The sequence below is a fragment of the Podarcis filfolensis genome (assembly GCF_964270895.1).
Source record: "Podarcis filfolensis genome assembly, chromosome: 8".
Classification (NCBI taxonomy): domain Eukaryota; kingdom Metazoa; phylum Chordata; class Lepidosauria; order Squamata; family Lacertidae; genus Podarcis; species Podarcis filfolensis.
In genome coordinates this window covers 82488483-82512930 of record NC_139611.1, presented here as the reverse complement: position 1 = coordinate 82512930, position 24448 = coordinate 82488483, and the positions used below count along the sequence as shown (strand labels likewise).

Here is a 24448-nt window from a genome sequence, read left to right as displayed (position 1 = left end):
TGCCATGTCTTTTTTTGGTTTTTTTTAAGATTGTAAGCCTGCAGGTAGGGATTTATCTTGGTTGACTATGTGTAGGCCACTAAGGGATCTTTTTCGGATGAAGGTGGGGGCAAGAAATAAATAAGTAACAATAATCAAGATCAGAGCAATAAGCAGGAAAGAAGGCGCCAACTCTTCTTGCTTGCATCGCTCCATCGCTAGAAGCAGAGAGAGAGAGAGCAAGAGAGCTCTGAATAATAGAAAGGCCCCTGCCCCAAGGAGCTTACAAAACCTGCGTTTTGCTGGAGGAGCAAGGGTAAGCACAAGCAAGCGTATGACTGATGGTGCTATGAAATAAAATCCATCCAATGCCCTTACCTCTCTCGCCCTGACCTAGCCACTGTGATCCACGCGACGGTCACCTCCAGACTGGATTATTGTAACTCGCTCTATGTGGGGCTGCCCTTGAGACTGCCCCAGAAACACCAGCGGGTGCAGAATGCCGCAGCGAGATGCCTTATGGGGTCCTCGCCGCAAGATCACGTTCACCCGGTGCTATACCAGCTGCACTGGCTCCCGGTGGAGTACAGGATCAGGTTTAAGGTGCTGGTTTTAACCTTTAAAGCCCTATACGGCCTAGGACCCTCGTACCTACGGGACCGCCTCTCCTGGTATGTCCCACGGAGGACCTGACGGTCTTCAAACAAAAATATCTTGAAGGTCCCGGGCCACAGAGATGTTAGGCTGGCCTCAACTAGAGCCAGGGCTTTTTCAGCTGTGGCTCCGATCTGGTGGAATGCTCTGTCACAAGAGACTAGGACCCTGCAGGACTTTACATCTTTCCACAGGGCCTGCAAGATGGAGCTGTTCCACCAGGCCTTTGGCCAAGGCACAGCCTGACGCCCTCCTTTGGTAATCCTCACAGAACTCTAGCCCAATGGTTGCCATCAATTTGATTTGAATTAATTTTATAATGAAATGATTTTAGAATGTTGTATTATTTTATTGTTGAGCCCTGCTTCGGCTGGGGAGGGCAGGATATAAATAAAAAAATTATTATTATTATTATTTCCGTGCAGTACTCAGAGGCTGGGGTTTGTTCCAGAGGCCCAGCCTCAATGCCCACCAAACCCCAGTCTCGCCCCACTCTCCCCACACCTCCAACTCACCAGGGTGTCCTTGTTGCTGAAGTGAACTACCCAGCCTTCCTTCAGAGCCGTGCTGGACTTGCGGGTCGTTTGCCGCACCGACTGGACCACTCGCATCAGGGGGATGTAACCCATGGATCTGGAAGAAGAGGCAGGAGTTGCGCTTTAAATTTGGTGGGTCTGAAAGCGCTGGGTGGGGAAAGAGAGCCACAACAGATGCAACTAAAACTGGGTACGTGTGCTCATGGGAAGCCCCTCGGGATTTTTAAAACAATTATTTATTGAACTCGCGTTCCGCCTTTCGTCTGAAGACCACAGGGCAGTTCACAAGGCAAAAATGCAAAATGAAAACACAATAAAACAAAAATACAAGCAAAACCAAAACAGAGGAACGGCTAAGGGAGCTGGGCATGTTTAGCCTGGAGAAGAGGAGATTAAGGGGTGATATGATAGGCATGTTCAAATATATAAAAGGATGTCACATAGAGGAGGGAGAAAAGTTGTTTTCTGCTGCTCCAGAGAAGCGGACACGGAGCAATGGTTCCAAACTACAAGAAAGAAGATTCCACCTAAACATTAGGAAGAACTTCCTGACAGTAAGAGCTGTTCGACAGTGGAATTTGCTGCCAAGGAGTGTGGTGGAGTCTCCTTCTTTGGAGGTCTTTAAGCAGAGGCTTGACAACCATATGTCAGGAGTGCTCTGATTGTGTTTCCTGCTTGGCAGGGGGTTGGACTTGATGGCCCTTGTGGTCTCTTCCAACTCTATGATTCTATGATTCTAGTAACTTCTCCCTCCCACCCACAGTTAAAAGCCCATAGAACGTTTTTAAAAAATTGAATTTGTATACCGCCCTTCATCCGTAAACCTCAAGGAGGCCCGCAACATAAAAATACAAGGTAATAAACACATCTGGCACCTAAAGCTATGTCATGAAAGCGGGAGGCGAGGATTGGGAGATAATGATTGTTCCTCAAATGTATATACTGTCCTTCACACCGTGAATTTTTCCCCAACCCCAATTTGTCTTCCTGAAGGAGCGTCTCCATCCCCATCGTTCTGCCAGGACACTGAGGTCCAGCTCCAAGGACCTTCTGGCGGTTCCCTCACTGCGAGAAGCAAAGCTACAGGGAACCAGGCAGAGGGCCTTCTCGGTGGTGGCACCTGCCCTGTGGAACGCCCTCCCATCAGATGTCAAAAAGATAAACAATTACCTGACATTCAGAAGACATCTGAAAGCAGCCCTGTTCAGGGAAGTTTTTAATGTGTGACATTTTAATGTATTTTTAATCTTTGTTGGAAGATGCCCAGAGTGGCTGGGGAAACCCAGCCAGATGAGCGGGGACCCCTGACCATTAGGTCCAGTCATGGCCAACTCTGGGGTTACGGCGCTCATCTCGCTTTATTGGCCAAGGGAGCCAGCGTACAGCTTCCGGGTCATGTGGTCAGAATGACTAAGCTGCTTCTGGCAAACCAGAGCAGCACATGGAAACGCTGTTTACCTTCCCGCCAGAGTGGTACCTATTTTCTACTTGCACTTTGACATGCTTTCTAACTGCTAGGTTGGCAGGAGCAGGGACTGAGCAACGGGAGCTCGCCCCGTCGTGGGGATTCGAACCGGCGACTTTCTGATCGGCAAGTCCTAGGCTTTGTGGTTTAACCCACAGCGCCACCCGCGTCCAATAACCATCATCATCATCCTAACAAAACTGTGAGGTAGGCTAGCCAGAGAAATGGTGACCAGCCCACAGTCCCCCTATTGTGCTTCCCTACAAGGTGGTTTGGGTGGCATGTGCGAGATTTGCCCCACCACAGTTTATCTTCTCCACAACCCTGTAAGGTACTGTTAAGCCTGAGATTTGGTGACAGGTTCACGGTCACCTAGTGAGCTTGGCAGCTATGTGGGGGATTCAAACCCAGGTCTCCGAGTCTTAAGTCAACAAAGCCCTCTGGCGTCACCGGCAGCATGAGCGTAGAGGAAAAGGGGGACTCTAGGACTGAGCCTCAATAACTATTTTTATAATGGACATGAACAAATAAAATATTAGAAAAAATTGGATTCTTGGGAATGCCAGGGGAGAAATTGCCATGCCAAAGGTTTTGGACTACAATTCCCATCACCCCCAGACTGTTCTTATGGGAATTGTAGTCTTAACACTGGTAGATGACAGAGGTTGTGCTAGAAAAATTTTCCTTTTGAAGGAAAAAAATGAAAGTGTAATGAAATCATGGGAGAGGTGGACGGGGAAACCGTGAAACCTTTTCGAGAGAGGATGCAAGTTATCTTTGCCTTACAGCCTAGTGAAGAAATCTAGACCATGAAAGCCATTCATTCTCAGTGCCAGATCAGCAGCAACGGAACGTTAACAAACATTGCAGCTTCTGTAAGGGGAGTGAAAGGTTGGATCCAGCCGTGAAGGGAAACCCCATACAGGACCTAAGGAAAGAAAACAAAGCTGTGGCTTCAGGGCTTGCCCTTCCTCACCCCCGGGACTTGCTGTCATCAGAGTCCTCGCCCATCCTCATTTCGTTCTCTGAATGGGATCCGGGGATGATTCCAGAGTCATCCGATTCATCCATGAGCGAGTTCTTGTCGGCCTCACTGAGGTCGCTGGCTTCTTCCATCTGCACATCTGGGAGGGTCATAGGAGAGGAATTAAATATATCCAAGACTTCTCCAATCATTGGGGCAAGGCCGTAGCTCAGCAGTAGAGCATCTGGCTTTGCGTGCAGAAGGTTCCGGGTTCAATTCCAGGTAGGGTTGGGAGAGACTCCCGTCTGGCACTCTAAAGAGCTGCTGCTAATCAGGGTAGACCAGGGGTGGGGAGCATCCGGCCGTTGGGCCAATCTTGCCATGCCTGGGAGTTCAATTTGGCCCACAAGGCTATTCCCCCTCAAGGCACACCCACCTATCAATCAGCCGGCATCACTGGTGATGTCAGCTGATGGGCAGGAAGACACGGTGGTTAATTAATTAATTGCAATCCTGTTTTCAGTAGGGAACAGGACTGTACAACCAAGGCAAAATTCAATCCCCACTCATCAGTGGATGAGCATGGAGGTTAAAGCCCTTTGCAAAAGCGCTCTTTGAAGCAGCTCCACGCTTCTGCTTTAAGCAAGTAATCAGCAGTGGCGCGGGGTGAAGGAGAGAAGAAAGAAGCTTGTACAATTCAGGGTTTTCTTCTCCTCTCTTTACCTCCTTGTGTGATGGCCTGGGAATCGGATTCAGAGACTGAACCTGAGGAATCCCAGCCTGCACAGGAGTCCCTGCCTCCAGGACCGGCTGAGCTGGGGCTGGGGCTTGAACCTGAAGGGCCCTCACCTGTGCTGGATCCTCAGGAGCAGACACCAGCTGAGCCTGCTCTGGCTCCTGAGGTGATGGAGGACCCATTGCCTGCAGGTGCTCCACTCTCAGCCCCATCAGAGGAAGCTGAGGTTGCCTCTGGGTCCGGTAACCCTCCAGCCTCTCCTGAGCTGCAGAGGCTCAGGGCAGAGAGGCGGAGGGAACTAAGTTCCCGCAGAAGTGCTCGCCTCCAGGCCAGGAGAGGCGAGTCACCTGTGGACCGGGGCCGCCCTATGCTTCAGAGGAGATAAAAGCCAGCCAGCCCAGTCCCAGGTTGCGGGAGCAACATTGTTGGTAACCTGTTCCTGCCGGCACCCTGTCCTGCTCTTCTGCCAGAGTTCCTGACCTCACCCGACTCCTTGCCTTCGACCCCGCTTCAGCCTTGATGGACAGCCTCCATACCACACTCTCGACCTCGGACTGGACTCAGACCATGCCACACGGTAACCCCCCGGGACCAGCACACCTTGGCTACAAAGAACTTCTTCAAAGAGTACTTTTGCAAAGAGCTTTGATCAAACCCAACATTTCTGTTTCAGCTTCTGGTGGCTCAAACATAAGCCTTACCCAGATGATCTACACACATTGAAATGGTGGGTCCTAAGCTAAATCACACCCATCTCAAGAGTTAAAACCAGGTCCCTCTCCTCCAGCCACCTCCACGCAACGAGAACAGCGGCCATCACTCACCTCCGCCGTTAAACAGCGTCTCCCCCAGGCAGTCATTGGGCACCCGAGTCGCGCAACGTTTGTGGCAGTTGAACTTGCAATCTGGAAGGAGTTGGGGAAGGAGGCAAGGCGGGGGTGAAAGAGCAGCAGCAGGTTTAAAAGTTTCAACTAGGACCCACAACTAAGCCTCTACCAGGCAGAACAAAGCATACTGGTTTAAATGGACCAATAGCCAGACTTGGAATAAAGGAACTGCAAATGTTCTGCCTTGGTGCTGCTGGACTACAACTTCCATCATCCCTGAACATGGGGCAAAGCTGGCTGGGGACAGTGGGAGAATCATAAAAGGGTCCCCCGAGGGTCATCTAGTCTGACCCCCTGCAATGCAATAATATCAAGGCACAGTCTCCCACCCAATTTGGAACCATACCGGACCCTGCTTAGCTTTGCAAATATGCTGGAAGTTTTATTGCTGCAGTCCAACAAGTCCCGGAGAACCACGGCTGAAGATCTCCAACACGAGGCAGATGGGAGGCCCAGAGCCCTCCCTCGGGGTCCCGTCCCCCCCTCCTCACCTTTGCATTGGAGGCCCTGGCGGAAGAGGCCTTTGAGGAGCTTCTTGCAGTACTGGCAGACGGTGGGCCGGGTGTAGGAGTGGATGAGGAAGGTGTGCGGCACTTTGACCTTGGAGAGGAAGAGCTTGTCTAGCTCAATGGGGCGGCCAATGTAGGTGGAGGAAGTCAGCCGGCGGGGGAAGGTCTCTATCAGGCTCCGAGTCTGAGCAAGGAGGGAGGAGGAGAAAAGGGAGCCGGAGGGAGGAGGATCAGCTGTGAGCAAACTCCCAGGGCATAGGAAAACACCATCTCTACCCTAAGGCATTATGTTTGGGACCCACCCGATTCACTGAGTACCCTGTTCTCAGTGGGGAATAGGACTGTGCAACCAAGGCAAGAATTAATCCCCACTCATCAGCTGATGACCAGGGAGTGATGCAAAAGGGCTCTTTGAAGTAGTTCCACGCTTCTGTTTTAAGCAAGTAAGCAGCAGTGGCGTGGGGTGAAGGAGAGGAGAAAGAAGCCTGTACAATTCAGGGAAGGGACCCCCAAAAGTCATCTATTTCAACCCCCTGCAATGCCATCCTTGGGTGGGCTTGAACCACCAACCTTCTGGTTAAATAATCACTCGCACTAATCCATTGCATCACAGCCATGACTGTGCTTTGCTTTAAACTGTTTTTAATGTTGTCTCAAATTGTCGTCGTAGTAGTACAGTGGTAGCTTGGTTTAAAACAGCGTAGTTTATGAACAACTTGGATTAAGAACGCTGCAAACCCGGAAGTAGGTGATTTGGTTTGTGAACTTTGCCTTGGAAGCAGAACATGTTGAGTGTGCTGCATTGTAAATTGCGTCCGCCGCTGCTATGGGAAAGCACACCTTGGTTTAAGTACACTTTGGTTTAAGAATGCTTTGGTTTAAGAACGGACTTCTGGAACAGATTAAGTTTGTAAACCAAGGTAAAGGTAAAGGGACCCCTGACCATTAGGTCCAGTCATGGCTGACTCTGGGGTTGCGGCGCTCATCTCACTTTACTGGCCGAGGGAGCCGGTGTACAGCTTCCGGGGTCATGTTGCCAGCATGACTAAGCCGCTTCTGGCGAACCAGAGCAGCACACGGAAACGCCGTTTACCTTCCCACCGGAGCGGTACCTATTTATCTACTAGCACTTTGACGTGCTTTCGAACTGCTAGGTTGGCAGGAGCAGGGACTGAGCAACGGGAGCTCACCCCATCATGAGGATTCGAACCGCGGACCTTCTGATCGGCAAGTCCTAGGCTCTGTGGTTTAACCCACAGCGCCACCCACGTCCCAAGGTACCACTGTAATAATATTTGTTTGTTTGTTTGTTTGTTTGTTTGCTGCCCCTCTGACTGGTTACCCCAGTCACTCTGGGCTGCTTCCAGCAAATCAAAACACAACACGATATAAAACAACAAAAACTTCCCTATACAATTCAAAACGCACCGTCAAAAACAGTTTAAAGCAAATTAAATCTTCACCCTGGAGGCGCACTCCATTGTCTCTCGAGGCAGAGGGATGCCAAGGCAAGTTTGCCCCAGAACTAGGTGGGGAGGCGGGCAGGACAGACCCACTCCCAGCCAGCAGGGGGCGCATGTGCACTCACCAGATCTTCGGAGCTGGAGGGCAAGGAGTCCGTGATGGAGAGGCGCAGGGACTGAGAGTTGGCCAAGGAGGTGGAAGAGAGACGGCGCTTCCGGGCTCCGCTGCAGTTGTTGGGGATGCTGAAGGCGCAGCGCTTGTGGTAGTTCAGCCCACAGCCTGGGAGGAAGATTAGGAGCGTCAAAAACGGCAGGGTCACGAGGTTGGCAGCAGAAACAGCACAGAGAGGCAGGAGAGAGGAAGCTGCCTTAAGCCCGTTATCATCAATTATTCTTTTTATTATGTATTTGTTTACAAACTGCCTTTTTCCCTGACAGGGGACTCGAGGTGGCTTACAGATAAAGAAAATAAGAACAGCTAGAAACATGGGAAGCAGGGACAATCATTAAAGAACAATTAAATGCTGATATAATTGAAATTTTATGTACAGTGGTACCTCGGGTTACATACGCTTCAGGTTACATATGCTTCAGGTTACAGACTCCGCTAACCTAGAAATAGTACCTCGGGTTAAGAACTTTGCTTCAGGATGAGAACAGAAATTGTACAGTGGCAGCACAGCAGCAGAAGGCCCCATTAGCTAAAGTGGTGCTTCAGGTTAAGAACAGTTTCAGGTTAAGACTGGACCTCCGGAATGAATTAAGTACTTAACCCGAGAATAGTTTTATACTCCTGCTTGGACTACTGCCACGCGCTCTATGTGGGGTCACCTTTGAAGGTGACTCGGAGACTACAACCAATCCAGAATGCGGCAGCTAGACTGGTGACTGGGAGCGGCCGCCGGGACCACATAACACCGGTCCTGAGAGATCTGCATTGGCTCCCAGTATGTTTCCGAGCACAATTCAAAGTGTTGGTGCTGACCTTTAAAGCCCTAAACGGCCTCGGTCCTGTATACCTGAAGGAGCATCTCCACCCCCATCGTTCACTGAGGTCCAGCTCCGAGGGCCTTCTGGCAGTTCCCTCCCTGCGAGAAGTGAGGTTTCAGGGAACCAGGCAGAGGGCCTTCTCAGTGGTGGCACCTGCCTGTGGAACGCCCTCCCACTAGTTGTCAAGGAGATAAATAACTATACAAATTTTAGAAGGTCGCCCTGTGTAGGGAGGTTTTTAATGTTTGAAGTCTATATATATATATATATATATATGTTTACATGAAATTTCCAAAAAAAAACAAAACATACAACACATTTTCTCATCTTATTCAGTGTTTTGGACTTCCATCAACCACATCTGAAGATTTTTCAATCTTTATCCCTTAATCTGCATGTCATTAATTTCACTATTACTTTTAATAGTCCTTCACTAATAGTTCTCTTCATGCTTATCTCTGCAATATTTCACATAATCCTCCTTTCAAAACTACTTGCAATCCTACTAGCGTAATCTGTTAATGTTTGAAGTCTTGTTGTGTTTTTATATTATGCTGGAAGCTGCCCAGAGTGGCTGGAGCAACCCCAGTCAGATGCGTTGGGTACAAACACCAACAATTTAGTTATTCTGATAACCGAGAAAAGAGGAATTGGGGGCTATCTAGATCACTATTCCCTACACGGACTGGCAGCGGCCCTTGGTTCCAAACCTGGCACCTCCAGGGCTGGGGCGGGCTCCTGAAAATCCCAGAGAGCTGCTGGCAGTCAGCGTAGGGAATACTGAGCCAGATACTGTTCGGATGCGGGGAAAGGCTCGGGGCACGAGCATCTGCTTTATAATAATAATAATAATTTATTATTTATACCCCGCCCATCTGGCTGGGCTTCCAAAAAAAATATTAAAATACTGTACTACATCAAACATTAAAAGCTTCCCTAAACAGGGCTGCCTTCAGATGTCTTCTAAAAGTCTGGTAGTTATTTTTCTCTTTGACATCTGGTTGGAGGGCATTCCACAGGGCGGGTGCCACTACTGAGAAGGCCCTCTGCCTGGTTCCCTATAACCTCACTTCTCGCAATGAGGGAACCGCCAGAAGGCCCTCGGCGCTGGACCTCAGTGTCCGGGTAGAACGATGGGGGTGGAGACGCTCCTTCAGGTATACTGGGCCTTTGAGGCCGTTTAGGGCTTTAAAGGTCAGCACCAACACTTTGAATTGTGCTCGGAAACGTACTGGGAGCCAATGTAGGTCTTTCAAGACCGGTGTTATATGGTCTCGGCGGCCACTCCCAGTCACCAGTCTAGCTGCCGCATTCTGGATTACTTGCAGTTTCCGGGTCACCTTCAAAGGTAGCCCCACGTAGAGCGCATTGCAGTAGTCCAACGGGAGATAACCAGAGCATGCACCACTCTGGTGAGACAGTCTGCGGGCAGGTAGGGTCTCAGCCTGCGTACCAGATGGAACTGGTAAACAGCTGCCCTGGACACAGATTTGACCTGTGCCTCCATGGACAGCTGTGAGTCCAAAATGACTCCCAGGCTGCACACCTGGTCCTTTGCAAACAGGACGTTGCAGGTTTGATCCCCGGAAAGGTAGGCCTGGAAGAGAAACCCCTCCCCCCCACGTGAAATCCCTGGGGAGCTGCTGCCAGCCAGCGTAGGAAATACTGAAGTAGGTGACTCAGTATAAATGCAGTTCCCTGCGTTCCCAAATGCTTTGCAAACCGCGTGGGAACCGAGCAGTTGAAGGGGCTGGTGGGGGTGGAGGGCGAGGTTTTCCGCCTTCGATTAAGCATTAAGCACAGTAATGGCCTAAAAGCCCGATGCGTCGTGTCCTGCCAGGGCCCCAGGGGCAGGTGCAGAGCGAGAGCATGTGGCTCAAAGGCTCACGTGGCTTTGGAGGTCAAAAGCAAGAGCCCAAGGGCAGCGGCCCCTGCGTGGGAGACTGGAACGCTCCGGGCCGCTGCTCCCAAAGAGCAGGCCAAGTGGCCAAGCTGCGTCCGGACTGCGCCACTAGGGATGGCAGGAGGGGGCACACTTAACAGGGGGCAAAACAAACCTAATGTTTCAAGGAGAGGGTGTCCCCCGTCCTCTTCTCCCCGATACGTCATTTTTCTACGGGTACCAAATATTTTATTTCCTTTTCTTTGGGCAGCAGAGATTCTCAGCTGTCCTTTTTTCTTCTTTTTTAAAGGGATGTTTCGAGACCTCATGATACCCTTGGAAATGTGCCAGCGAGAAAATTGCTGGGCATCTGGCAGGGCACCCAAATAAGAGAAGGCTCCCGGCCGTCGGGGGAAAGTCTTGCCTCGCCTTCCACTCTAGGTAAATGTAAAGGGACCCCTGACCATTAGGTCCAGTCGTGGCCGACTCTGGGGTTGCGGCGCTCATCTCGCTTTACTGGCCGAGGGAGCCGGCGTACAGCTTCCGGGTCATGTGGCCAGCATGACTAAGCCGCTTCTGGCGAACCAGTGCGCAGAAACACTGTTCACCTTCCCGCCAGAGCAGTACCTATTTATCTACTTGCACTTTGACGTGCTTTCGAACTGCTAGGTTGGCAGGAGCAGGGACCGAGCAACGGGAGCTCACCCCGTCGCGGGGATTCAAACCGCCGACCTTCTGATCGGCAAGTCCTAGGCTCTGTGGTTTAACCCACAGCGCCACCCGCATCCCCGCTTTCCACTCTAACAGCTAGCAAAAGCAGAGTAGAATATGTGAGGTAGGAAAGCAAATATTTTAAAAGTGGCTCAGTTTCCACAATTTAATGCAGAGTTTAATGCAGTGAAATAAAGAAAAGAAAAAAAATCGACACGTGTATTACTCTTGAGGGAGCCCATGACTCCAAATCCCATCATCCAAGGACATAGCCAGGATTTATGTTGGGGGGGGGGGGCAAAACCGACATGATCAGTTAGTTAAGTATTTCTATTGTTTTGCTTGATCTACGGGGGGCAGCTGTCCCTCCTACCCCCTCTTGGCAACACCCATGCCATCACCATTGGGCATAGGCCAAACTGGCTGAGCCTGATGGGAACTGTAGTCTAGCAACATCTGGGGAGGGCACAGATGTTCCCCACCCCCAGGGGAGAGGTCTTCAGGGACAAAATGGGCAATTGATCCAAATAAGTCTTTGTGCCTTGGGAAGAAATGCCAAGCCAGGTCTTGGCAGACAAAAAACCCTCCGCCTTCCCGCAAAAAAATCAAATCAAAGAGGGAGCCTTACCATCACACTTGAGCCCTTGGCGTACCAATCCGAAGAGCATCTCACCGCAGTGGTCGCAGAAAGCTGGCGCACGATAGGAGTGCACGTTGAGGGCGTGTGGTCGGATCCGGAAGTCCTCAAAAGTGGCGGAAGCTAGGAGAGGAGGAGGAGGAAGGCGCTTAGAATAACACTGGAAGAGGCCTGCAGGATCAGGCCCCTGGCCCATCCAGTCCGGTATCCTGGCCCCGCAGTGGCCAGATGCCCCGAAAGGAAGCACGCAGAGCAGGATCGATAGCTGTCAACTGTCCCTTATTTGGCGGGAAAGTCCCTTATCCCAGCGCTGTGTCCCGCTGCCATCCCTTATTGATGATGTCCCTTAAATTTCCCAGGTTTCAAAGGGAGCAGCTTCTCTCCCTCCCTCCCTGCTGGCCAGGGAGGAGGGAGGCTCCAACTGTGTTGCTTGGCTGCATTGCTCAGCCAATAAGGAGTCTAAGAACGACTGGGGGGAGGAGCTTGCATGCCTTGTGCCGATCAAATCGGCCGCGTTGCCTGGGGACTCGCTTTTGCTTAGCGCTTCCCAGCGGAGAGGTGACGGTGGTTTTCCTTGCTGCATCCCCTTTGCCGGGTTGCTGCGCTGTGGGAACCACCGCTTGAGGCTTCGTTTGGCTGCTGGCTGGGCTTTCTGCCTTTGGCTCGGAGGGGCTCAGAAGTTGAGCATACCTGTGCCCAGAAAATCCCTTATTTTGGCTGCTAATCCCTTATTTTTGAGGCTGCTGGTCCCTTATTTTCAAATCTGTAAGTTGACAGCTATGGCAGGATCAGAGTACTAGAGTACTGCATTTAATACTATTCTTCCGCATAGATTGGTGCCCAAATTATTAGATCTGGGACTTCCACCGTGTTTGTGCAGGTGGATATTAGATTTTCTATCGAACCGTTCCCAAAGGGTCAGATTGGTTCCCAGGTCTCTGCGGATCTCATCATGAATACGGGGACACCGCAGGGGTGCGTGTTGAGCCCGCTTTTATATACGCTCTATACAGCTGACCGTGCCCCCAAATACCCCAGGAATAAGATAATTAAGTTTGCAGATGATACAGCGGTGGTTGGTTTAATCACTGCTGGAGAGGGGGAGGCGGCCTATAGGAAGGAAGTTCAGCAGTTGGGGGAGTGGTGCAGGAAAAACAACTTACTCCTTCACTTAAAGAAAACAAAAGAGATTATTGTGGACTTTAGGAACTGTAAATTGAATATTCGGCCACTTATTATTGAAGGGAAGTGCGTGGAACAGGTCTCGGTGTTTCGATTTCTGGGAATGGAGTTGAGAGATGACCTAACCTGGGGAGAAAACAGCAAAGACCTGATGAAGAGAGCACAGAAGAGGTTATATTTTCTGAGAATCCTCTGGAAAAACAATCTCTCAAAGGACCTGTTGATGGCATTTTACCATTGTACTGTGGAGAGTGTATTAACTTATGGTCTGTGTGTGTGGTTTGGGAGCTGCACGGTCAGGGAAAAAACAATGCTGTCCAGGGTTGTAAAGACTGCGGAGAGAATAATTGGGTGCACTCTTCCCACCTTGGATCAAATCTGTGCTTCCAGGTGCCATTAGAAAGCTGCAGAGATAGCGCAGGATAGTGCGCACCCCGGAAATGATCTCTTTCAGCTTCTGCCTTCTAGAAGAAGGTACAGGGTTATAAAGACTAGGACTAGCCGCCTGAGAAACAGTTTCTACCCAAATGTAATTCTGGTTTTAAACACAGTATAGGTAAAGGTAAAGGGACCCCTGACCATTAGGTCCAGTCGTGACCGACTCTGGGGTTGCGGCGCTCATCTTGGTTTATTGGCTGACGGAGCTGGCATTTGTCCGCAGACGGCTTCCGGGTCGTGTGGCCAGCATGACTAAGCCGCTTCTGGCGAACCAGAGCAGCACACACAAAACGCCGTTTACCTTCCCGCTGGAGCGGTACCTATTTATCTACTTGCACTTCGATGTGCTTTCGAACTGCTAGGTTGGCAGGAGCAGGGGCCGAGCAACGGGAGCTCACCCCGTCACGGGGATTCGAACCGCCGACCTTCTGATCGGCAAGTCCTAGGCTCTGTGGTTTAACCCACATCGCTACCTGCGTCCCTAAACACAGTATAGGGAGTCTCTATGGGAGTATATTGTATTTTAAAATGGGGTTTCAGAGTTTTTAGGGGGTTTTGAATGTCTTATGTAGATTTTTCAATTTCATTGTTCTGTATGGGTCAATGACAATAAAGATATAGTATCGTAGAGCAACTCTCCCAAAACTTCCAGAAACTGATATTCAGAAGTGTTCGCCTCCTCTGACTGTGGGGGCAGAGTCAAGCCGGATGAGGAACGGTTGAAGGAGCTGGGGATGTTTAGCAGGGGAAAGAGGAGACTGAGAGGAGGGCTGGCACTTTAAAATGACATTTGTAAAAAAAAACAACCAGAAGCATTTTTGTTAGGGATTGTAGGACAAGACCTGCCAAGAAAAACCAGGAATCTATTTAGGTATGCTACAACAGCGGCAAGAGTCTTGATAGCAGAAGGACGGAAGAATGAGGAAATCCTAACGAAAGAACAGTGGCAAGAAAAATTGTTGAGTTATGCAGAGTTGGCTAAATTGACATACAAATTGCAGGACAAGGACAACTGTGACTTTAAGGAAGAATGGGAGCTTTTTACAAATTATCTAAAAAGGCAACAAAAGGAACTGGACTCCTTGGCAGGTTTTGAATAAACATACACACAATTTATTGGTTGATAACATGATAGACAGATAACGTAAGGCTATGTATAATTTTATAACATGCAGAGAATAATACGTGCTGAGAAATCAGAGAGAGGAGCTGAGAGAAGTCTCTGGGCGGGGGAGAGGGATGGAAGGGGGGAAATAATGTATGTGATTATATGGTTTGATAATTTGTTATGTTGAAATTGCTAATAAAAATATTTTTTAAAAAAAAGAGAGAGAGGAAGGCTGGCACATGGATGAGGGAGCAAGCTTTTCTCTTGCTTCGGAGGGTAGGACTCGAATCCATGGCTTCAAATTACAAGAAAGCAGATTCCGACCAAACATCAGGAAGAACTTTCTGACAGTAGGTGCTTTTTGAAAGTGGAACGGATGGCCATCTGTCAGGGATGCTTTAGTTGAGATCCCTGCATTGCAGGGATGTTGTACTAAATGACCACAGGGGTCCATTTCAACTCTAGAATTCTATGATTCATGATCCATGGCAAGTAAAGGGACCCCTGACCATTAGGTCCAGTTGTGGCTGACTCTGGGGTTGTGGCGCTCATCTCGCTTTATTGGCCGGGGGAGCCGGCGTACAGCATCTGGGTCATGTGGCCAGCATGACTAAGCCGCTTCTGGCGAACCAGAGCAGCGCACGGAAACGCCGTTTACCTTCCCGCCGGAGTGGTACCTATTTATCTACTTGCGCTTTGATGTGCTTTCGAACTGCTAAGTTGGCAGGAGCAGGGACCGAGCAACGGGAGCTCACCCCGTCCCGGGGATTCGAACCGCCGAACTTCTGCTTGGCAAGTCCTAGGCTCTGTGGTTTAACCCACAGCGCCACCCGCATCCCATGATCCATGGTAGTCACAAATTCTTCTCCATGAATTTATCCATAGCTGTCAACCTTCCCTTTTTTTGTGGGAAATTCCCTTATTCCAGCACCGCTGCCCGCTGCTATCCCGAATTGTTAGATATCCCGCAGACTGTCCCCGGGACAGGTGAGGCTGCTGATCCCTTATTTTCAAATCTGAAAGTTGATAGCTATGAATTTATCTTCTAAAGCCTTCTTAGCTGGTGTCCATCAGAGCCTCCTGCAGGACGGAGTTCCGTAGTTCATATGTGAATAAGCCCCTTCTTTTATTTGCCTTGATTCTTGCCATGTTCAGAAAGTGAGAGGGGTTTTTTAAAAAAAGGGAAGCAGCAACTCAATTTCAAGGATTAACGGAGCACAGTGGAGCTAGGGGATTTCAAAGCAGGGAGGGGGGAAATAAAGCCCTCCCATGATCACTGCCTGGCCCCCAGAACATTATCCAGACCACCCCTCCCCGGCCCTTTGCAAGGGCTTTGGAATGAGGCAAAGGGAGGAGTCACATCAATTGCTCCGCCCACTTTTGTCCCAGGCCCCGCCCACCTGACATATGGCCCCTGGGAGCTACCCCAGGAGGGGATCTGGCCCTCGGGGTAGAAAAAGCTTTTGCACACAAGGCAGATGCTGTAACGCTGAGCTATGACTCTTCCCCTCAGAGTTATCAGTCTTCTGATAATCTGCCACATAACGAGAAGATAAAAGTCTACAAAAGAGCCAATGTTTTGTTCTCAGCTGAATGCGGTTTGTTTAGGTCAGCAGCCTGGTGCCCTCCAGATTTTTTTGGACTACAACTCCCATCATCCCTGACCATCGGTTGCACCGGCTATGGCTGATGGGAATTGTAGTCCAGCAAATCTGGCGAAGGCTTCTTTAGGACTTACCATTGCATGAAAACAGGCACAGGGGGTGATTTAGCCCCCTTGAGGAAGTGGAGATTCTAGATTGAGAGGCTGAAATAGTGCAGTTCATCTGATGGCATTGCATTAAATCATCCGTCGTGGGAGACCCGGATTCAAATCCTGCCTCCAGGCACAACAATGCCAGCTGGGTGCCACTGACTGAACTCCACTCCCAGTCTAACCTGGTGTCTCACGTGGCTGTTCTAAATCATTTTATCAAGGGCTGCCAGGCCGGACATTTAAAAGTGGACAGGGAAACAAGGCACTCTGCACTCTCTCAGAGACACTCTTGTCTCAGGATAGCCTGTCCCTGTTTAGGAGCTCATCCCACATGCCCCAGCTGAAATAGTTTAGAAACAAGTAGCCTCTGGGAGACCTTGTCCTAGTCGCCATGTTTCAAGCCTGGCTTGCCTCGCAGGGTTGTTGTGAAGTGGAAATGAGGGAGCAGCTGGAGGCTAACCCACCCTAGGCATAGCTGTCAAGCGTCCCTTATTTGGCGGGAAACTCCCTTATCCCAGCGCCATGTCCCGCTGCTGTCCCTTATTGATGGATGTCCCTTAAACTTCCCGGGTTTCAAAGGAAGCAGCTCCTCTCCCTCCCTCTCTGCCGGCCAGGGAGGAGGGAGGCTCCAACTGTGTTGCTTGGCTGCCTGGCCCGCCCCCCTCCGACCTCCTCTCACCAGCCTCGGCCCCCAGGAACCCCTCCCCGCCAGGACTGGCGGGAGCCTCGGGCCCTTCCGCCACCATCCTCCTCGCGGCCGCCAAACTGAGCGTCTCTGCCTGGGGCCTCCCCTCTGCCCGTCACCGCCGTGCCCGCTCCCGCTAGGCCGTTCTGCGGCTGTGCCACTGAAGGAACCAGATGAGATGGGGAGCCTGGCATGGTCTCTGAACTGATGAGGAGCCTTGAGAGGAGAGCGAGGGCAACCATAGAGAAAGCAGTTCAGAGAGAGGAGGAAGAGGAGGAGGCGGAGACGCAGGCAGGTGTTCCAAGGGCTACAAGGGAAGGACCACAAGCGCTTCTCCCATAGATTTGTAGTGGTAGACTAGCATAGATGGTCTGATCTGCGGGTTTACTTCGGGCGCTATTTCCACCCCCCCTTCCTCCCGCCCCGCCTGATGGAACTGAGAGCTGCAGATGGAGCACGAGAGAAAAGATACAGAACTGCAGCAGCATCTTCGTAGCTTGGACTTCGTTTTGCGCGAAAAGTGGTTGCTGCTTGTAGTTATTTAATTGCAGTGTTTCATCGGCTGGTGTCTTGAGCAGCAACCTCTGGAAACGAAGGGCTAAAATCCGGCGCTGCTCTCCCAAATTATCTGGTCCCTTTTAACTGGTTGACTAAAATCCCTTATTTTGGCTGCTGGTCCCTTATTTTCAAATCTGTAAGCTGACAGCTATGACCCTGGGCTCCTCTGATTTTGATCCTTGTGGCCACCCTTTTCGCCCCAGGCAGAAGCAGCTGTTTCTAGGGGGCTTTCCTAGCCCCACCCAGGTAGGCAGGAAGTGCCCCGGGTCCCTCGGGTGCAAGAGGAGATCCGCCAGGAAGCACCTTCCACCGCCCTTCCCCCAAGCGGAGGAAAGGGGTTGTCTGTACCCAAAACCCACATCCTGCTCCGTTGCCTGGGCGTCGGATTCAAAAAACATCACCTGCCGCCTTCAGCGAGCGAGAGATCTAGGCCAGGAGAGAAATACAGAGAGACAGAGAGGACTGTGCCGGCCTTTGCGAAGGAACCAGCGTGGCGAAACGGTTGGAGCACTGCACCAGGACTTGGCAGAGACCAGAGTTCAAATCCTGCCATGAAGCTAACTAATAATCATCATCATCATCAATAGCCGCAAGGCTATTGATTGCGAAAAATTGGAAAAGCGGTATTATACCGACAAAAATAGAGTGGCTTGCCAAATGATTGGAGTACTACAATATATCCAAAACAATGGGAGAAATTGGAAGGATCTCAAAAGAGAAGATAGACAGGAACTGGAAGGTGTTTAAAGGATACTTGCAAAACCATATTGAAAAACCAGAGCTCCTATTAGAATAAACAAGTTCCGTTTCAAATACTGAAATACTAAATAAGATGGATAACAATGTGTAATAGAAAAAGAAGCGTGAAATTAGGTTAAAGGTGTGTGAAAGAAAGTAATAGAAGTGGAAAGAAATTGCAGTTGAGTAGATTGGAAGTCTAACACAAAGGTGAGGTGAGGGGTGGTGGATGGTGATGGGGAAAGGAATTATCTGTGGGATTGAGTGTAGGTATGTTTGAACATTTTTAAGGATTGTATGAAATGTATGTTTGTATGCTTGTATATTCGCAATATGTGTGTATTAATGCTGAATTATTTTAACAATAAAAACTTATTAAAAAAATAAAAAATGGAAAGTCCCATGAACCAATGGAAGCAATAGTGGGGGGGGGAGAGGACTTGGCAGAGACCAGGGTTCAAATCCTGCCATGAAGCTAACTAATAATAATAATAATAATAATAATAATAATAATAATAATAATAATAATAAATTATTTATACCTCGCCCTCCCCAGCCAAGAAGGGCTCAGGGCGGCAAAAACCAGGTATAAAAACAATGGATTCAAATACAACTTAAAAACAAGATTAAAATACAACATGCAGCCTCATTTCAGTAGAAACTCAAATCAAAAACTTTTTGGGGATGAAAACTAGGCGGCCTTGGGGGGCCAGCCGCTGCCTCTCAGCCTAGCCTACCTCCCAGGGTAGGGGAGTAAATGAGGAGAGGAGTAAATGCATGTTCCCTTCGAATCGTAGAATTTTCAAGTCGGAAAGGGAGACCCCCAAAGGTCATCTAGCCCAACCCGCCATCGAACGGAACCCGCAGCCGAGCCAGTTCACGATTCCGCTAAGGCAGCTCACCTGAGAGCACCACCTCCACCAGGTCGCCTTCCTGGATGTCGCTGGCGGCTCGGACCAGTTGCAGGATGTTGGCCGAGGACGGGTCGTGCTTGAAGAGCAGAATCTTGTCGTAGAGACAGTAGAAGCCGCACTCGGGGAACTGCAAAGGAAGAGACAGAGGTGGATAGGGAGAGCCGGGGGGAAAAACTCTAAGAATCCAGAATGCGGCAGCTAGACTGGTGACTGGGAGCGGCCGCCGAGACCACGTAACACCGGTCTTGAAATACCTACCTTGGTTCCCAGTACGTTTCCGAGCACGATTCAAAGTGTTGGTGCTGACCTTTAAAACCCTAAATGGCCTCGGCCCAGTATACCTGAAGGAGTGTCTCCACCTCCATCGTTCTGCCCGGACCCTGAGGTCCAGTGAGGGCCTTCTGGCGGTTCCCTCACTGCGAGAAGCGAAGCTACAGGGAACCAGGCAGAGGGCCTTCTCGTGGTGGCACCTGCCCTGTGGAACGCCCTCCCATCAGATGTCAAAGAGATAAACAACTAGCTGACATTCAGAAGACATCTTAAGGCAGGTATACCTTCAGGTATACTGGGCCTTTGAGGCCATTTAGGGCTTTAAAGGTCAGCACCAACACTTTGAATTGTGCTCGGAAACGTACTGGGAGCCAATGAAGATCTTTCAGGACTGGTGTTATATGGTCTCGGCAACCACATGAAGAAGGAGGAGGAGGAGGAGGAGGAGAAGGAGAAGGAGTTTGGATTTGATATCCCGCTTTATCACTCCCCGAAGGAGTCTCAAAGCGGCTAACAATCTCCTTTTCCCTTCCTCCACCACAACAAACACTCTGTGAGGTGAGTGAGGCTGAGAGACTTCAGAGAAGTGTGACTGGCCCAAGGTCACCCAGCAGCTGCAGGTGGAGGAGCGAAGACGCGAACCCGGTTCACCAGATTACGAGACTACTGCTCTTAACCACTACACCACACCACACAGACTGCAGCCCAGTTCATCCCTCTCCCAACTTTAGGAAGTCCCGCCAGGATTGGGTTTAGTCCGCAAATGGTATTAGAATTAGCAAGGCTTCTGACTCAGTCAACGAAACAGACAGCCCTCCCCTTTCTTTCTTTTTATTATATTTTTATTGATTTTTACATATAATTTCCAAAAATCATTTAACGTATTTTCTTATCTTATACAATGTTTTGGACTTCCATCAAACACATCTGAAGATTTTTCAATCTTTATCACTTAATCTACATTTCATTAATTTCATTATTACTTTTAATAATCCTTAACTAATAATTCTCTTCATAATCTCTGCAATATTCCGCATAGTCCTCCTTACAAAACTTCTTGCAGTCCTACTAGCGTAATCAGTTTATTACAATTGCTTTTCAAACTGTTCAAATATTTGCTCCAGTCCTCTGAGAATCTCTGGTCCCGTAGGTTTTGAATCCTTCCTGTCATCTTGTCTAATTCTGCAGAGTCCATTAGTTTCGTCTGCCATTCTTCTTTCATTGGTAATTCTGTGCCAATAAGACTCTTGTTGCCATTATTGCATATAAAAACAGTTTACTATCCTGTCTGTTAATATCCTTCCCTACAATGCCAAGTAAAAATGCTTCTGGGGTTTTTTTTATAAATGTATATTTCAACATCTTTTTCATCTCATTATATATCAAAAGCTTTTCACTTTCTTACATTCCCACCACATGTAATAAAAACATCCTTCTTTTTCTTCACGTTTCCAACATTTAATACTTGTTTTGTACATTTTAGCTAATTTCACTGGTGTAATAAGACACCCTTCCCCTTTCTATGCATTTCAATGCACTTGGGCGTTGCTCAATTAACTCCAGCGCAGTCGGAATGCTGTTTGAACAGGGTTGCGGTGAAAGAAGCAGGTTCATTCCTGGGACACCGCAGGGAGACGGGAAAGAGAGACAAGTCGCTGCAAGTTGGCGGTGGTTTCAGGTTTGAGCCCTTTGTGTACCTGGAGGTCAATCGCAGCAGCGGCAAACTTTTAAAATCCAAAGCAATACTCTGCGCTGACTCTGGCTACAAACAGGGTTGCTCCCCAGTGAGTAACAAGGTGCTCTGGGCAGCCAGGCGGTGAAACTTTCAGAAACCGAAAGACAGATGGTCCTTTCTTCGGGGCGAGTCACTGATGCGTCAGGACTCGAGGCAGGTCTTAAAAATGCGGGCCGACGAGATTTCAGCTCGCCTGGCCTCCACCGATTGGGCAGCGGCTCGGCTGAAGCAACGGGTCAAAAGCATGACAGTTTGGTTAGGTGGAGAAACTTTATTTTGTGCCAGTGGGCCGGATCCTCATCTGTCGCCGCCCCACAGGCTGGTTTTGACAGGTGAGTGGGGCAACCAGTCACGCAATGTCACTATGAGGCCACGTGATTGACGGGTGGGTTGTTCCGCCCGCCTGTGAAAGTCTGTTACGCAGCACGTCCCAAGCACCCAGCAGCCAGCTGGTTTGTCGGGCGCCTGGGAAACGCAGCGCAAGGCACTGGGCTGCTCCTGTGGCACCAAGCGGTTTCCATGGAAAAACTGTTGTTAAAACAGAGCTTTTCTTCCCCCAGCTCATGGAATCATATACAGTGGTACCTCGGGTTACATACGCTTCAGGTTACAGACTCCACTAACCCAGAAATAGTGCTTCAGGTTAAGAACTTTGCTTCAGGATGAGAACAGAACTCGTGCTCCGGCGGCGCGGCAGCAGCAGGAGGCCCCATGAGCTAAAGTGGTGCTTCAGGTTAAGAACAGTTTCAGGTTAAGAACGGACCTCCGGAACGAATTAAGTACTTAACCGGAGGTACCACTGTAGTCAGAAGGGAACTCCAAGGGTCAACTAGTCCAACCCCCTAAAAAGCAGGAATCTCAGCTAAAGCATCCATGGCAGATACGATATCATCTTTATGGTCATTGTCCCATACAGAACAACGAAATTGAAAAAATCTACATCAGAGATTCAAAAACCAACAAGCCTGCTATCCCAGCTATCCCAGCCTGGTTAGCCCCCTAAAAACTCTGATACCCCATAATTAAATACAATATACTCCCACAGAGACTACCTTACACTGCGTTTAAAACCAAAATCCCATTTGGGTAGAAACTCTTTCTCAGGCGGCTAGTCCTAGTCTTTATAACCCTGTACCTTCTTCCAGAAGGCAGAAGCTGAAAGAGATCATTTCCGGGGTGCGCACTATCCTGCGCTATCTCTGCAGCTTTCTTATGACACCTGGAAGCATAAATTTGATCCAAGGTGGGAAGAGTGCGCCCAATTATTCTCTCCGCAGTCTTTACAACCCTGGACAGCATTGTTTTTTCCCTGGCCATGCAGCTCCCAAACCACACACATCCTTCTCCTGTGTAGGCCTAAGAAAACTTCTACGATCTTTCACTGTTTATTGTAATGCTGAGCAATTAACAATTAACCCTCTCTCTTTCTGGAGTAGGGGGTGGCAATCCTGGCAATCGCTTCAAAAATCCAAATATACCCATATTTCCTTAAAAGATTGCTGCTCTCCTGGAGTAATTCGTTCTTAGCGGCAAGGAATATATACACATGCACGCAGGCATATATTCAGGCACCAAGAAAATGTTTCAGGCGTGGCTCATCTTGAATAGAGAAGGCTGTCAGACAACAACAGACAAACACCTGTCTTGCAAAGATGGATGGCGTCTGTGTTTTTTTTAAGGGAAGGCAGCCGAAGAGAAGAGACGTTTCGCACAAGCTCAGGGAAGGAGCAACGTTCAGCCTTTCAAGTTTTCTGGTTGTAGTGAGACGCTATGCAAATCCCGGCAGTTATTTTTAACTCTCAAAGGTACCCCATCTGAAACGCTTTGTTCGTTCCAGTTGACCTCTGAACTCCTCCTTCCTTCCTCCTTAAAGCGGAGAGATCTTTATGATTTCATCGCAAGCGAGAGGAACTGGCTCCTATCCCTGCTCCCTCCCCTCTAACCATTTTTTAAAAAGATTGATGTGCATAAGAATGACCCTAATTCATGCCTTATCCTGGGGAGCCTATGGAATTCACTGCCACAAGATTTTCCCTTCGGGTCCTCTGAAACAGTGCGAGTGAGACTCAGGGTGGTTCAGTGGTTAGAGGGTTTGACTAGGACCTGGGAGCCAAGGGTTCAAATCCCCACTTGGCCATGAAGATCGATGGGTGACCAACATCCCTCTCAGCCTAGCCTACCTCTCAGGGTCGTTGTGAGGGTTAAATGAGGAGTGGCAGAACCACCTTGAGCTACTTGAAGAAAAGGCAGGATAGAAATGCAATAAACAAGTAAGCAAACAAGCCATGTCTTGTGCCGGGGAAACTGTGGAATCCACTGCTGCAAGATCTTTACTTTTCAAAAATCCAGTTCCTCTAAAACAGGGAGTCCTTAGAGGCCAGAGCATTTTGGGGAAAGCCACGGGGAAATTGCACTGGTATGGCACTTATTAGAGGCGCACCAACAAAAGGGTTAAAACTTAAAAACCCACCACCAGAAATTGCAGTTGTGAATGCAGAAAGAACCACGGGGTCCACTCTCAGTTGTGCGATCTCGGGCTTTTGCCAGTCTGTTTTGGACTACAACTCCCATCACCCACCACAGGCTAAAACTTCCAATTGCGCTGGCTGAGGCTGATGGGGAATTGTAGTCCAAGGTGTCTGGTCCCTTAGACAGACTGACAACAGATTTCAGTATGTCTTGCTGCCACACGAAGCCAGCCCCACCATTAGACAGAGCGAGGCAACTGCCACAGGCGGCCGCTTTGGGAGGGGGGTGGGTGTCATTAAAAGAGCGGCAAATGCCTTTGTTGTTGTTGTTGTTGTTGTTTAGTCGTTTAGTCGTGTCCGACTCTTCGTGACCCCCTGGACCAGAGCACGCCAGGCACTCCTGTCTTCCACTGCCTCCCGCAGTTTGGTCAAACTCATGCTGGTAGCTTCGAGAACACTGTCCAACCATCTCGTCCTCTGTCGTCCCCTTCTCCTTGTGCCCTCCATCTTTCCCAACACCAGGGTCTTTTCCAGGGAGTCTTCTCTTCTCATGAGGTGGCCAAAGTATTGGAGCCTCACCTTCAGGATCTGTCCTTCCAGTGAGCACTCAGGGCTGATTTCCTTAAAAGAATGTATAGGTATGATCTTCTTGCAGTCCATGGGACTCTCAAGAGTCTCCTCCAGCACCATAATTCAAAAGCATCCATTCTTCGGCGATCAGCCTTCTTTATGGTCCAGCTCTCACTTCCATACATCACTACTGGGAAAAGCATAGCTTTAACTATACGGACCTTTGTTGAGGTAAAGGACCTCTGACAATTAAGTCCAGTCGTGAACGACTCTGGGGTTGCGGTGCTCATCTCGCTTTACAGGCCGAGGGAGCTGGCGTTTGTCCGCAGACAGTTTTTCCGGATCATGTGGCCAAGCATGACTAAGCCGCTTCTGGCGAACCAGAGCAGCGCACGGAAACGCCGTTTACCTTCCTGTCGTGGTGGTATCTATTTATCCACTTGCACTGGTGTGCTTTCGAACTGCTAGGTTGGCAGGAGCTGGGACAGAGCAACGGGAGCTCACCCCGTCGCAGGGATTCAAACCGCCGACCTTCTAATCGGCAAGCCCAAGCGGCACAGATAAACACACTTAAGACCGCACTGTAAAAATTGCATGGGGGGAAAACTCTCCC

The 24448-nt window shown here is 49.5% G+C and overlaps 1 protein-coding gene across 1 annotated transcript in view; it reads right to left on the bottom strand.

The window, feature by feature from the left end:
• The window catches only part of PRKD2 (protein kinase D2), a 52633-nt gene that overhangs the window by 16350 nt on the left and 11835 nt on the right, over window positions 1-24448 (bottom strand). Inside the window, exons 2-8 of the mRNA XM_083625816.1 lie at window positions 18781-18919; window positions 11405-11536; window positions 7319-7473; window positions 5713-5914; window positions 5159-5239; window positions 3611-3758; window positions 1149-1266 (exon numbers count right to left, since the gene is read on the bottom strand). Of these exons, the coding sequence (XP_083481942.1) occupies window positions 1149-1266; window positions 3611-3758; window positions 5159-5239; window positions 5713-5914; window positions 7319-7473; window positions 11405-11536; window positions 18781-18919 (975 nt within the window). The remainder of the gene's footprint in view (window positions 1-1148; window positions 1267-3610; window positions 3759-5158; window positions 5240-5712; window positions 5915-7318; window positions 7474-11404; window positions 11537-18780; window positions 18920-24448) is intronic.